Source organism: Halyomorpha halys, unplaced genomic scaffold (assembly GCF_000696795.3).
Source record: "Halyomorpha halys isolate HHAL.00 unplaced genomic scaffold, Hhal_1.1 Scaffold265.1, whole genome shotgun sequence".
Taxonomy (NCBI): Eukaryota; Metazoa; Arthropoda; class Insecta; order Hemiptera; family Pentatomidae; genus Halyomorpha; species Halyomorpha halys.
The window spans coordinates 596,922-610,581 of NW_027107765.1; the positions used below are offsets into that span (position 1 = coordinate 596,922).

Here is a 13,660-nt window from a genome sequence, read left to right on the forward strand (position 1 = left end):
AACACGCTTTAACATAGATCATGAATACCCCTAATATAATATTTAAACCCGAGCTCTAGATATTTCTTCTTCTAAAGATATTCTAGTTCTGTTAGGAATAAGTTTCAAAAAATCGTTCGCTTCTGCGAGCAAGATGGGACAAGGGACGTGAATTCTGCGTGTGACCTCCCTCGTCCTTTACTTGCTCTTAATATCTGTGATGGTGTGAAGAGAGATGCGTCGGGATCTCTAGAGTCCTGCTCTTTCCTCCATGAGTGAGAGGAAGAGCTCGGTTCAGAGTTCCCTTGGCCGAATATAAATACTGCAAATAGGAATGAGTCTGTACAAGATATTATTTTATTTTAAGTTAATTTTTTTTTTTTAGTTTTATTATTTTTTCTTTCTTCTACTTCTTATTTAATTTATATATTTGTAAATATAGTGTGAATGAGCTCCATGTTTCTTATTACCACTGTCAATAAATATAAGACAGAATTTAATATCACAAAAAAAGGGAGGGGGAATATTTGGGCCGATTTTTTTGAGTGTGGGGTGACAACGTTTCTTAACTTTTAGAATATCCATCTTTTCTAAAATATCTCGATTCAATATATCTAAAATATCTCGGTTCAAGGTATCATCAATGACCAATTTTAAGATGTTGTGAAGTGACTTTCATTATTTTCTTTAGCTAATCCGTCAGTCTCACTATGTTCACGAAGGCATTAAATATGAAACTTCTATTTCACGGAGGATCTGGAATCCTTGGAACGCCTCACAGTTGTGGAAAGTGTGAAAAAAAAAAACCTCGAAAATAAAATATGTGCGTGGTTTCTTACACTCAAATTCCTATAAACGAATTTACCGTAATTGGTTCTTCCATCAAACAATATTTTTGAGCCGTAAACCTAATTTTAATGAAGTTATTTCGACATTGGGAAAAAGTAAGTTTTTACTTGTCGTTGCAATTTTGTTCTAAAGTATCCAACAAAAAACATTTCCGTCAATTCAATACTGACGAAAGTTCGTGTACAAATTGTTGTTTTTCAAAAGCAGGTTTCTTTCTTGAAATATATATTTATAAATTTCTACGGCCGCTTCCAATAATAATGAAAAAATCATTTTTGATGGGGCAGAAAAAATGAGCTTTATTGAACACTGTGATAATACTATTTTCCCTCAAAAGTCTACATATTTGTGCAACTTTTAAGTATGTTTCATTGACGTATTGATACGTATGGAATAAGGGGCCTTCTAGGCCAGATATAAGCAAGACAAGGTGAGAACAATAATCAAAGTAACATTTATTTATAGGAAAAAATTAAGATTTATATTGTTACACCTAGAAAAATCATCAAAATAAAATTAATTTTAGATGGTTTAAACAAGTCAAAGATTTTTGCACAAAAACGGTCGACTCCACTGCACGTGTCGCTAAAATCGATCTTGGGTGGCTCATCAAAATGATTCGTTTTAGCCGAACAGGCGTTGAATATTGGTAAGGTTCTCAAAATAACGCATCCTATAATATTCGACGCTATATTAATATGCACTATGTATTAATTTTACATATGAAGATTTCATTTCCTTTCAAAATAATAATTTTTTTTCAGACATGAGTGTTAGCTTTACTGCAAAAAAATGAATCCAACGAACGAAATTCTTGAAGTAGTTCTAACAAAAAAGAACGAAAGTAGAGAAATAGCAAAATTACTGAGCGTCACAGCAGAACCGGCGGTAGAGGAGTACCAGAACTTCCTGTCCACGATCAAGAGGCTGAGGGTCAAAGCGGTCCTCAAGAATGGCAGGATTGTCAACTGCACGTACATTCTCAAAGATTCTTACACTGAAGAAGAATGTTTTAAGAGCTTCATCAAGGACAATAGTGTCTTTAAAGTTGAAACCATGGTGAGTATTTTTTATATTTGCATTACCTGATTAGAGATAGTTTACTTTAGTGATTGCCAAAAGTGATAACACACTCGACTAACCCAAGAATACTTATTGTCAGGAACATCTAGACCAACATGTATACAGTGTAACGTACCACTAATGTTAACAAATAATAACATGCTGGTATTTTATAGACACCGGATTACAACGCACCAGTCTCACATATATTAACCTTAAGAAAACAAATATTTACGGCATACAAATTATAAATTCTTTATTACATCAATTAATGTTAAACTTACTGTTATCAAATAAATTTTTCTTTAATTTATTTATATATTTTTGTATTAATAACTAATGCTATTATATCAGCTAATATATTCTAGTATATATATTAGGAATGTTTCCAAGATTGAAGCTTAGTCAGTATACATAGGCAAACATCCCCATCGCTGTTGATTGCTTTATATTATATTTTTAAAAAAATTATAAACTTATAATCTTTTTATTGTTATGGATTGTCAGAAATTATATATGACTACACCCATCAGCTACGTACTGTTTAATAATCTCGGTAATGCAGTTTGAAACTAAATATTGTGCACAGATTCTTTTGAATGTATTTGCTCTGGCTATGATAAAATAAATAGGTACTGGACGAATTTAAGGATGAGTAACAGAATTACCTTTATATTTGACAAACAAAATCATGCAATGAGTATATACATAAAAATTAAAGATAAAATGAATATCTCCATTTATTTCTGACTGCCCTTTTTCCAAAATGGTTGAGATGATTGACATGTAATTTAAGCGATTTTAATTTGATTGGAATTATTATTAAGGGAATGATCCATGAACTCCTATTCTTAATGTAATTGGAATTTCAATCCGTTGAGGTTAGCCAGGAAAAAAAAAGAAAAGTTTGTTTGGAGGTGAATTGACAAGATAATTGTGTATTTTAGTCAACAACGATTGGCAAGAACTAATAGTATTCATCTTTCATCACAGGAACATAAACATAATCTGCATAGTATTCGTCTACTGTTCATGGAAGGAAAGATGCAGTGTTGAATCAATGACCCTTATACTGTTTATGGAATGACATCAAACAAAAAATAGTCTTAGGATTTGTGGCCGTTCTAGCATAGAGTTGATGCATAACCTTTTTTTTTTTTTTTTCCGGCAGAGTGCACTGCGGCCACAGAAGGTCTATTGTACGCCGTCCCTTCTCAGCTAAAAGCAGGCCAGTTGCCTTTGCGAACTAGACATTGTATACGGATCAACAAAGTTTAGGGTCTAAAATGCTAAGGAATCGTATCCTTACAAATGCATCACATCTACAGATGATGTGGTAGGCTCTTATCATTCTTTCTGCAGAACCTGCAGATAGAAAACTCTATCAGTCTCGTTTTAGAGAGATGATGATTCAACTGACAGTGTCCTATATATATATACCTGAAATCCATCTTGTGGGTCAAAGTACTCCTGTCCATGTTAAGAAGAGTGTTTCTTCTTTTTAGGCAGGGTCCTTTTAGGAACGCCTTTGACTGCTCTAGTCCACTGATGTTCCTCCAAAATAACCCAGCCTTGCTCTCAGTAATCATTTTTATGTGCCTCTTCGCATGGTGGAGACTAATCCCACATATTGGGTAAGGTGTGAAGAGAGCAGTCTCAGATCCACTCCTAGCTAAATAGTCCGCCCGCTCATTACCTTTAATGCCTGTGTGTCCAGGCACCCATTCTTCCCGAACCTTGTTGGCTAAGGAATGAGAGTATTAGTCTTACACTCTTCCACCAATTTTATTCGGGATACATAACTACTCAGCGCATATATGGCTGCCTAAGAGGCATAACCTTAGCAACCTCGAATCTGCAGCAGCCCCAGTGGAAGATAGAATTTTATTCGTAGTAGTCCCACCGAATTAATAATGTATATCCCCTTTTATAAAAATCATCAGGTTATTTTTCATTGCACCTAGAATTTGGACACTAGTTGTTGTGGTCACATGGTTATTATAAGAATAAATTTAAATTACAATAGTAAACTAGATTACAAAAGTATATAAAAGTAATTTTTAGAAAAACTAAAATTTGACGATTGTATATTGAATACTGGTCGCCAGGAATTAGGCAGAGGTCTAGTCAATGTTTATATTAATAATTCCAACAAAGAATTCCCTTGGCCAGTTCATTTTCAACCTTCTTCGGATAAACTCGACCATATCCGTAGTCGCCATTTTGTTATGCAATCATCTATGCTAAAATAAAGCCTGTATTTCATGTCGTCTATTGTTATCAAATTATTAATTAAATTTAGTACTTACACTTGACTTGAAAGAATTATGTTTGTGTGATGTCATCTTCTACACTCATGATCCAATCAGTAATGGTTGTGGAACAGTTGCAAAATAGTTAGTTTCCATTGAATTATTGTAGAACTGTCCCAGAATTCATAAAACGCCGCCATATCAAATTCTTTGGTCCCCTCCAGTACCTCCCAAATCTGCTCTTCCAAACTCTGAAACCAGCGCCCCCTCTAGTGCGATGGCAACAAACAGTGGGAAAGGACTCGTCTTAGGTTAAGTTCCCCTTCATAAGAAATGAATGCCCCAACAGGTTTAACAGTCATAAAACCCATCCTGCAAAACTTTCAACACTTCCTTAAAATGTAGACCCTCTACAAGTAAAAACTGTATATATTTGTATTATGTATATGTAAATAAAAATAATATTCTACAGGGGCTATGAAAAAAAAAATTATTGTAGGAAGTTGAACGTTGTAAAATTTAAAAACATACGGGCAGACACCGTGCCTAGTTGGACTCCCAACAAGCATTACATCGTGAACTCATGTTTTAATCCGACCTTAAGTAATGTTTCCTCATTTAAATAAAAACTTATTTCCTAGCTCAAATATAATTAAGTTTTAAATGCATATATATATTTTCAGATGTACACTGTCGTACTAAACGAACTTGAAAATCTAATGGAAGATTTTGAAGACTATGACAGTAGATTATGGTGCATGCTGTTGTACTATGAGCCATACACTATCTTGCTTTTCGAAGATTTGCAGGTATGACCTGGTTCAATGAAGATTCGCATTGTCAGTTTATAATTATTCATTAAGTACTCATTTGTTGTTTTCAATCAAAGAGTTCTAGTTTCCTTTTTTTTCGGTATCAAAGCTGATTGGCGCTAACAAGCATTGCCGAAGTTTTGTAATACATTTGTGATTCTGAAATTATCGACAGTTTTCAATAAATATTTTTTTGTTTAAATCAGAAAGTATAATTTTTTTCAGTATCCAAACCGGCTTGAGTTGAGTAATTGAAAATAAGTGATCAAATTTAAATTTTGTTGTTGTTTTTTTCCGTGGAAAATTTAATGTTTAAATAATTTTCAGAAGATAATGACTTGAATTTAATATTTTTTTTTAGGCGTGAAACAAAGAAATAAATGCAATCCAACTAATGATAAACTGTATGTACTATGGCATTTATTGTATTTTTATTTAATTATTTGCAATAATTAAATAAAAATAATTCATAAAACTTACTAGGAGCAAACGACTTTAAGATAAAAAATATATAATAAAACTAAATAAAAAATCTTTATCGTATCTAAAATATTTATTGCTTTAAGCATGGTTTTCATAAGAGTTTTCAGTGTGGTATTGACATTTCCATGTATTTTACTCAGACAAAACAGCTGTATACAAACATTTTAAAAAATGTGGGAAGTATTAGGAGAGAGGGAGGGTGCAGTCAGGTGTACTTATATCATAGTGCCAACGTTTCGGCTTGAATATCCGGCCTTCTTCAAGGCTAAGTATAAATAAGATGTTAAAATAAAAATAAAACAGTATAACAAGACGAATAAATACTGAATATTTTTTCCATCTTCTTATATTCTAATACTTATTTCCACTTTATTTTCTTCTTCATTAATTTTTCTCTATATTAACTTATATCCACTATATAATTTTTAGCTGATGTTTATCCATATGATTGCTAAAACTTTTTATGTATCAGTTCTTTTATTATATTATTTTAGTTACACATTTTCAAGGTTTTTATTATGTTCTTTCCTTCCTCACGATTTTAATATTGATATTAATTACGTATATACTTGTCTGATTTTCTTTTTTTTTTCTTTTTTTTTTTTTAACATTCATTAATAATACTTTTTTTTAGTCATATTTTTCTTGTCATACTATTTTTTTTTTATTCCGTTTAACCTTGTTTTTTATTAGCCCTAAAGAAAACTTAGAGTTTAGGCCGAAACATTGGCACGATAAAACAGGCAGGTACCTTTTATTTTTCTCTGCACTCTTGGCAGCATCTCTCTCTCTCCTCCCACCTTTTCCTGATATTAACTAATGATCAACTATTAACACATCATTAAAAAATACTTTTTTTTGTAAACTGTTAACACTGATCTTCGTTCGCTATGTACTCTGTTGCAGAAATGTTCATTTAATTGATACACTAAGCGTATCGTAAAATTAAAAGCTATTTATTATTATTTTCTTATTTTTTAAGGCAAGTGGTTTTAAATCTCTCATTACTCCATGTTATCTGGATTTGGACCATGCTTTCTTGGTACTGCACAACCTGGGTAAATATCACGGAATGTGCAAAGTTTTAGAAGAAAGAGGGATCATTGCAAAAGACAGTTATAAAGAATGGTTTGTCCTATCCAATAGGAAAACATATAGTGTCTGGAAAGACTGTTTGAATCGTATCTGTGATATAATTTGTCAATCCTGGGATTCTAGCTGGTAAGTTTAGAAATAAGAGAATGATGAAAGAACAAAATAATCCACCCGTTAAGGCAAGAATACCCAACCTTTTTCTATCATCCGATGGTCATGAAACTTCTCTGGTTTGGTTTAAGGGGCTTTTTTCTATTAAAATCATCTAGTATTATCTTGTCAATTTTTTTTTTAATACTAGTTCCGAAGAACTACTCAAACATGATGGGAAGGCGTGTACTCACATGAGGAAAACACTGTCATAACAAGAGACCGGAATTTTGGTCCAATTGCATCTTTTGTTGCCTAGTTTCAAACTCAGCGAAGCCACGGAAAAAATACTATGATAGGACAGAGACGCCGTTGTATAAATTTAACTACTTTTTGAATGTTACTCGATTTAAAGTCCCCTCTTCCGGTTTTAATATACATTTTTACATAATACATTTTTCAAAGGTTGCATAGGGCCGCTACCAAATCAGGATTTTAAGCATGCTCCAAGGCACTATTTCTATGGTATACAAATATCATTTCCCTGTAATATGTATGTATGTATTAAAAGAATATAATAATAAAGGGGGTTACAAAAAAAAAGCGGGAGCATAACTACAAGCATAACTGGCGCCTGCCTACGCCCCTTCGCACACAGTGGACGCACACTTAATAACATTAAAATGCCTCCGGGTAAAACAAGAATTTAGCTCTTGTATATTTGTTCTATTTATTTTTGTACTTGATAATAACTTTTTTTCTACAGGAGGGTACGAAAAAAAAGATAACCCCCTTGTGTCTTTTTTTATAGGTAAGATAAATATGTCTTGTGTGGAAGGCCAGAATGGTGCGTTCACGCCATTTTCCATATATTTAACCACTTTTTAATGTTGCTTAATTTGACTTAGTTAAGTATCCACTTCCCGTTTTAAATAAATGTTTCAATGGTGTAGCCATAGGTTATAGCTGGACCATACCATACCACCTTAACTGGACTTATATCAATACCTTATAATGACAAAGGAGGATGACACTCTAATATATATATATACATATATATATATATAATAAATTTCATGTGTTATATATGTATGAAATACTAATCTTACAATTTTTAATGAAGGGTACGAAAAAAAAGGGGGAGTTTAGTGGGTCTAGTCGGCCATCTATTATTTTTGGTGTTACGATCTCCGCTAGAGAGAGACATGTCGTACATCGACCGATACTTGTCGCTATATGTCTCTGATTTAAAGTTAAGATAAGTAAGCCTAGACACGTTTTCAACGCTGCTCGAATTAACTTACTTAATTCACCTCTTACTGTTTTAAATAAATGTTTCAAAGGTGAAATAAGCCCGTCGCAAAAAAATCGGGATTGAGTACTAGTTATATATTGCTCGATATTTCTATGTTTTGGGGATTTTTACACAAAATTACATTTTTTTATGTTGAATCATGAAATCATTGTTTAAATTTTTCAAATTAATTATTGATCCATGAAGAAATCAAGTAAATAATGTCACAAAACTGAAGATTAATATTTAATTAAATAGTTCATGATTGAAGCTCAATTATTGTTTACTCAGCCACTCCTAGTAACTTCAGAAAAAGGAAACTAACCGAAATCACTCAGTTACAGGAAATCACAAACTGACGCTCATTGAAGTACAATTAAGTTTATAAACTAAAATTATGTTGATAAAAAAATATTATGATGGCATTCCGGGAATCACGCGTTGAGCTTCAATTTTTTATATAAAAAACTAAAATCCAGATAATCTAATTTATATTCAGAAATTTTGGTGTAGGTACTTTTGAAAAATTGTATATATATTGTTCATAAAAACAATACTCCGAGTCCGAGCAAGTAACCTAACACAAAAAACAAAATAATGACGAGCTCAGCTGGTCTGTTGCGTAACGCCATTCTACATTTAACAGACCTAGTAACAGACTCTCAACCGTGGTTATTGTTGTATAGTTTTAGCATTGTAAAATAGGCAAATATTTCTTCATTTAACATGAGTTTTTATATTTAACTTGTTAAAGATCATGAAGCCTAGAATTCTAGAATTCGGAAATGTCAATTTCGAAGTTCAGAGTTTAATACTAGGATTTAATATTTTTTTCTATCTACTTTTCTATATCTTAAAATTGTGGTAGCTTCAAGAATTTTAAAATTTCTATTCTTCAACTATTGACAAAATGTTAGGTTTTTTTATTATCAACTTGGATTAGTTTAGTTTAGTTTTTGTGTATATTCGCACAAATACAGGTATTAGGGAGTTTGTTTTTATTCAATCATGATTAGATAAGCTTACCAGGTGCATATTTATGTTATACAATACAGAATGAAGTTGATTTTTGCTGGATTTGTGTTTTTCGTACACAATATTGCACATTTTTGTTTTTTTCCAACACGATTCTATGCATTTGGGATTTTTACTGTACACTTTTTCGGTTTTTTACTGCTCAAAAATAAATTAATTCAAGCGTAGTCACAACTGAAAACGATCCGTGGAGGATTTAGTAATCTCTTTTACGTTCAAGAGAATGTTTACAACTATAGTTTTAAAATGATGTACATGCCTGCACTCCTATATAGAGATGAATGACAGTTAAAGAGGAAATTATATTGACAGGTTCCACAAAATGATTGTGGGTTGAGAAAGAAGGGACTGCATCCGTATGACAGAATGAGTGAAGAACTGAGATTCCTATCGATGAAGAAGGTCATAGAGTCTCGCCAACCGAAGTCGCTGGTGGTAGAAAACCTTGAGGCAGACCAAGGATGTCTTACCTGGAGAATACATTGACCGTTTGTGCGAGAGGATGAGTGAAAATCTCCACCAAGCCAGAGTATGATACAGAGAACAGTGGCAGGTTTCTCTTCTTTTTTTTATGATCCCTCTAAAAAACAAAACATGAATTAATAAACCCTATTAGGTACCAGAAACATAAATCAAATAGAATACAATCTTTTTCTACTATTTGTAATTGAAGGTGTCAAAATGAAATACTTATTTGAGGTTTGATGTTATCATTCTGTGAAGAACTCTACTGAAAGTTTTGGATGTGAGGGACCATCGCGCGATGATTGAAAAAGAGCAAATAATAATAATTATAGAAGATAAAAAAATAGGTAAATAATAATAATTAAGAAATAGAAGGCGAAAAGAAGTTGAGGAAGGGAAGGGGGTAAAAGAGAAGAAGGGATTTAAGGTAGGGTGATGTTAAAAGGGTTTATGGGGCCCTATCCTACCATCTCGCAGGAAGGGAGGATGGGGAAAGTGTCCGGAATAATGGATTAAAGGAAGCAAGGAGAATGTCAAAAAACTTTATGTGTCTCCGTGTAATGTGTTGTACTGTTTTAGTTGTAGTTCGTGATGTATATGAGTTATGTTACGTTTCTCAAGTGCCCCTTGTAGTGCCTCTACACCGTTGTAGTGACTTCTAGATCTTTTGGGTATAGGAAGTGTATAGTTGTGTAGTAGTGATAGCCTTGGCTGGATGCTTCCCTAGGCTTATAAGTAACTGTAGAGCGACGCAAAAGGAGAATAAATTATAGCCAACAAAAATTGAACATCCTGTATAAGTGTGTACACGTCACTTACCATATTGTAGTAGTCTTAGTTTTTTTAACTATTTATTTTTTTCTTTTCTATTTATTATTATTAACTTTATTTATTTAAACTTTTTTTTAAAGGAAACCGGTTGCAGAAAGGCTAGGAAAGTTATCATTAAAGGTTATAGAGGAGAAATTAAATGAAACTAAAAATTTACTAGAAAATAAGTTTGCATTCAAAGTACTTAATCATGGAGACTTCAAAATATGTAATCTTATGTTCAAATACGACTGGAGGCAAAAGCCTGTAGGAGTCAGGTACTAACTGATTTTTTTATTTTTACTATTCTAATATTTATTGTGGGTTCATGCTGCCTCTGGTTCCAAAAAAATCCGCGATCTTTTTCTTAAGAATCTAAGGAGGGTGGATTAAGTAAAATTAGTAAGAGAATGGCTGAAATAGGTTACTTCAAGTCTGTTTCATGTTACTTAAAGTCTGTTCAATTCTGAATTATAATGCAATTATTGCCTCCAAATTTTGGAATGTCCACTTAAATATGTTCTACAGCATATAAAACACTAAACATGTATGTTTTACCACTAAATTCTAAAATATTAACCCTATCCATTGGCCCTTGGAGACACTTGCTTAGCAATGAGCAATGAGTCGGTGGCTGGCGAAAAATGAAAGAATAAATCATAGAGGTATTCATAATGTTGTCTTAAATGTTATAAATATAGGATTGTAAGCAGCCCTATTTAAAATCATATTAAATGGTAAATGCATAAGAGCTTCAAGCGGATTTTCTGTGTAGCTTGTTAAATAACCTTTCCTACCAAAACTTCATGTTATTGTTTACATCTAAGTTTTGATTAAAGTAATTTATTACAACATGCCTAAAATAAGCGAAAAGTGGAAGTTGTGTGAAAGTTTGGCTACTGAGCTGTGAGGGACAGAATCAAGATGAGCTAATTGATAACTTTCATTACATTATTATTATTGTCATACATTACTCTATGAGTTATAAAAACATTCAAAACAATTCTAACAAAAAAAAAAAAGACAAACTATGAGCAAGTATTTAACTGGTACTGGTACTGGTACTGGTATTTGGTGGGGGGAACAAGTCCGGCAAGTGGGCCTAGTGTTCCTTTTTCCCAGCTCCTGGCAGCTACCTAGGTTGCTGCCGCGTACTTATCAAAGTGTGAGTGTCAAGATTCATTCCTCGGGACCGCCTAAAAATGAATGTTAACTGCCCCAGGTGGGAATCGAACCCACAACGTTCCGAACCGAGCGCACTGGGACCTGCGCTCTAACCCGCACAGCCATCACGTCCCTAGCTAGTAACCTAACACAATAAACAAAATAATGAACTCTGTTGTTGATGGTCTGTTGGGTGACGTCATTCTCCATTTAACAGACCTCTAGTAATGATTCTGAAACATGTTTAATTTTATGTCATTTTAACATGGCGAAAATGTAAATATTTCTCTATTTAACATGATTTTTTCCATTTAACATGTTGAACTAAAGATCGTGAATATTCCTCATATAGAGTGATTCTTTTTCTTTCTTTTTTTTTTTTTGAGCCGCAGGATTTTTTTTTTCTTAAAGTTATTTTCTACAAGTGAATAGAAAGTGTTACAGTGCCTGGCATTCGATTGAAGATTTAGAATTCTATAGGAAGGCCTTTTCACCCTTTTTCTGAATACTTATTTAGAGATATAAGTGAAAGTAATTGGTTTTAGAAGTAGATTTTAGGCAAGTTTCGTCAGAATATTTGAAACCATTTTGGCGTTTGAGTCTATTATCACCGGTGGTGCAACAAGCTGTACGGAACTTCCCCGCATCAAGCTCTCAAACGCATTTCTCTCTTTCTTCCTCAAGGTTCTGCCAAGGTCTTGTTCCCAGAAAGTTCTGTGCATCGACTTCAACTCCGTCTCCAATTGTGGCCGTCCTCTCTTTTTTTCCCTTCCTCATATCCAAACAATTATTTCTTCAGCCTACCACACCACATTCAGTTCCCAATAGATTTGGTACAACTGTACATTGTGCCTCAGCCTAAACCAGTACCCAATCTTTACAGGACCTAACATTCTTTCAAGATTATTCTCTTAAATAGTGTTAAACTATTGGCATCCACGCTGTGGGTCTCTGAGGCATGTCATAGTACCGGCCAAATTAAGGTTTTATATTGGGAGATTTTTGTGATTGTCGACAGCAAATGGTTTCTTAGTGATTTTGACAAAGCATATAATTTACAGCACAATTACTACAGCACATATTTGCTGTATTAATGTGGCTCTGTAAGTCTAGACTGGGCTTATTTTCCGCATAAAATAGGGACTCTCGCCGTAATAACTATAGAAATACTTAACAATAGTAATATTAACTTTTACTTTATTTATGGGACAATGCTCCAGATTTTAGTTTAAATGAATAAATATATTGTTTACATTACATTATTATTATTATTACTATTCTCTAAATGTTCAATAATATTGTATTACATTTTTTCTACCCAGGTTCCTTGACTTCCAGTTGCCAACTTACGGCAGCCCTTGCATAGACCTGGTCCACTTCCTTTATCGCTCCCTAAGCCCGCTGACGAGGAGGAGAAACTTCTACCAACTACTGAGCTGCTACTATAATTCTTTGATTTATACTTTGAAAAAATATAATTACACTGGACCGAAACCCAGTCTCGAAGAAATGTCAGTCGAAATGAAACAAGTATCCTACTTGGGTCTGTTCCTTTCCTTCGTCAATTATGTCCCACTGAGAGACGACCAAGTTTCCGTTTCCGAGTCAGCCACTGAAAGTACAATGAAACGCATAATCGATAGTTATAAGAAACCAGGAATCGAATTAGAACTTAGCCAAGATATATACGAATTAATCGAAATATTTACTTGAGATATTTATGTTTGTTGTAATGAAAGATTAGACTGTTTGTAATCGTTGGGAAACAATCCAAGTGTAAGTAAAAAGAAAAGCTACTCAAAATAACTGAAAAAAAATTATTTTCACCTATTATGTCCAATAAATAGTTTTTCTGCTGCTTTGTGTGACTTTTTTTATCACCTACAACTATTTTTTCTGTTCAGTGAACATTCCATGGGCGTTGGCAGAAGGGAGCAGGGGCTCGACTCTTAGAATTTTGGGGCCCGAGAAAAAAAAACAAAAAAAGAAAGAAATTAGTGAACGTATTAGACAGATGATTTCTTTCTGGACATATAATATAATTAGGGAAGTAAAATCTCCACGGATCACAAGATCACAACCACACCTTTGAAGGGACAAGATACATCGATTCTTCGATAAAAAAGTTAAGATTCAATGAGAACGGGCCGCCCATAGCTCAGTGGTTAAGACACAGTCATCAATTCGATGTCTATTGGCGGTGCCGGATCGAATAAGCCTGGGACGTTCACTTCTTTCATTGAGTGGCGGTCCCACAAAATGAAGAACTT

General features: G+C 33.4%; 1 protein-coding gene across 2 annotated transcripts in view; it reads left to right on the forward strand.

The window, feature by feature from the left end:
* LOC106680487 (uncharacterized) overlaps window positions 1–13,251 on the forward strand; it is a 16,005-nt gene extending 2,754 nt beyond the window's left edge. Inside the window, exons 1-6 of one of the 2 annotated variants that reach the window (XM_014420232.3) lie at window positions 1,355–1,477; window positions 1,593–1,887; window positions 4,826–4,951; window positions 6,420–6,658; window positions 10,328–10,504; window positions 12,713–13,251. In XM_014420232.3, the coding sequence (XP_014275718.1) occupies window positions 1,621–1,887; window positions 4,826–4,951; window positions 6,420–6,658; window positions 10,328–10,504; window positions 12,713–13,103 (1,200 nt within the window). In that variant the 5' untranslated portion in view covers window positions 1,355–1,477; window positions 1,593–1,620 and the 3' untranslated portion in view covers window positions 13,104–13,251. Of the gene's footprint in view, window positions 1–1,354; window positions 1,478–1,592; window positions 1,888–4,825; window positions 4,952–6,419; window positions 6,659–10,327; window positions 10,505–12,712 lie in introns of those variants that run through there. The other variant, XM_014420231.2, reaches the window with a different exon arrangement.
* Window positions 13,252–13,660: the final 409 nt, after the last annotated feature.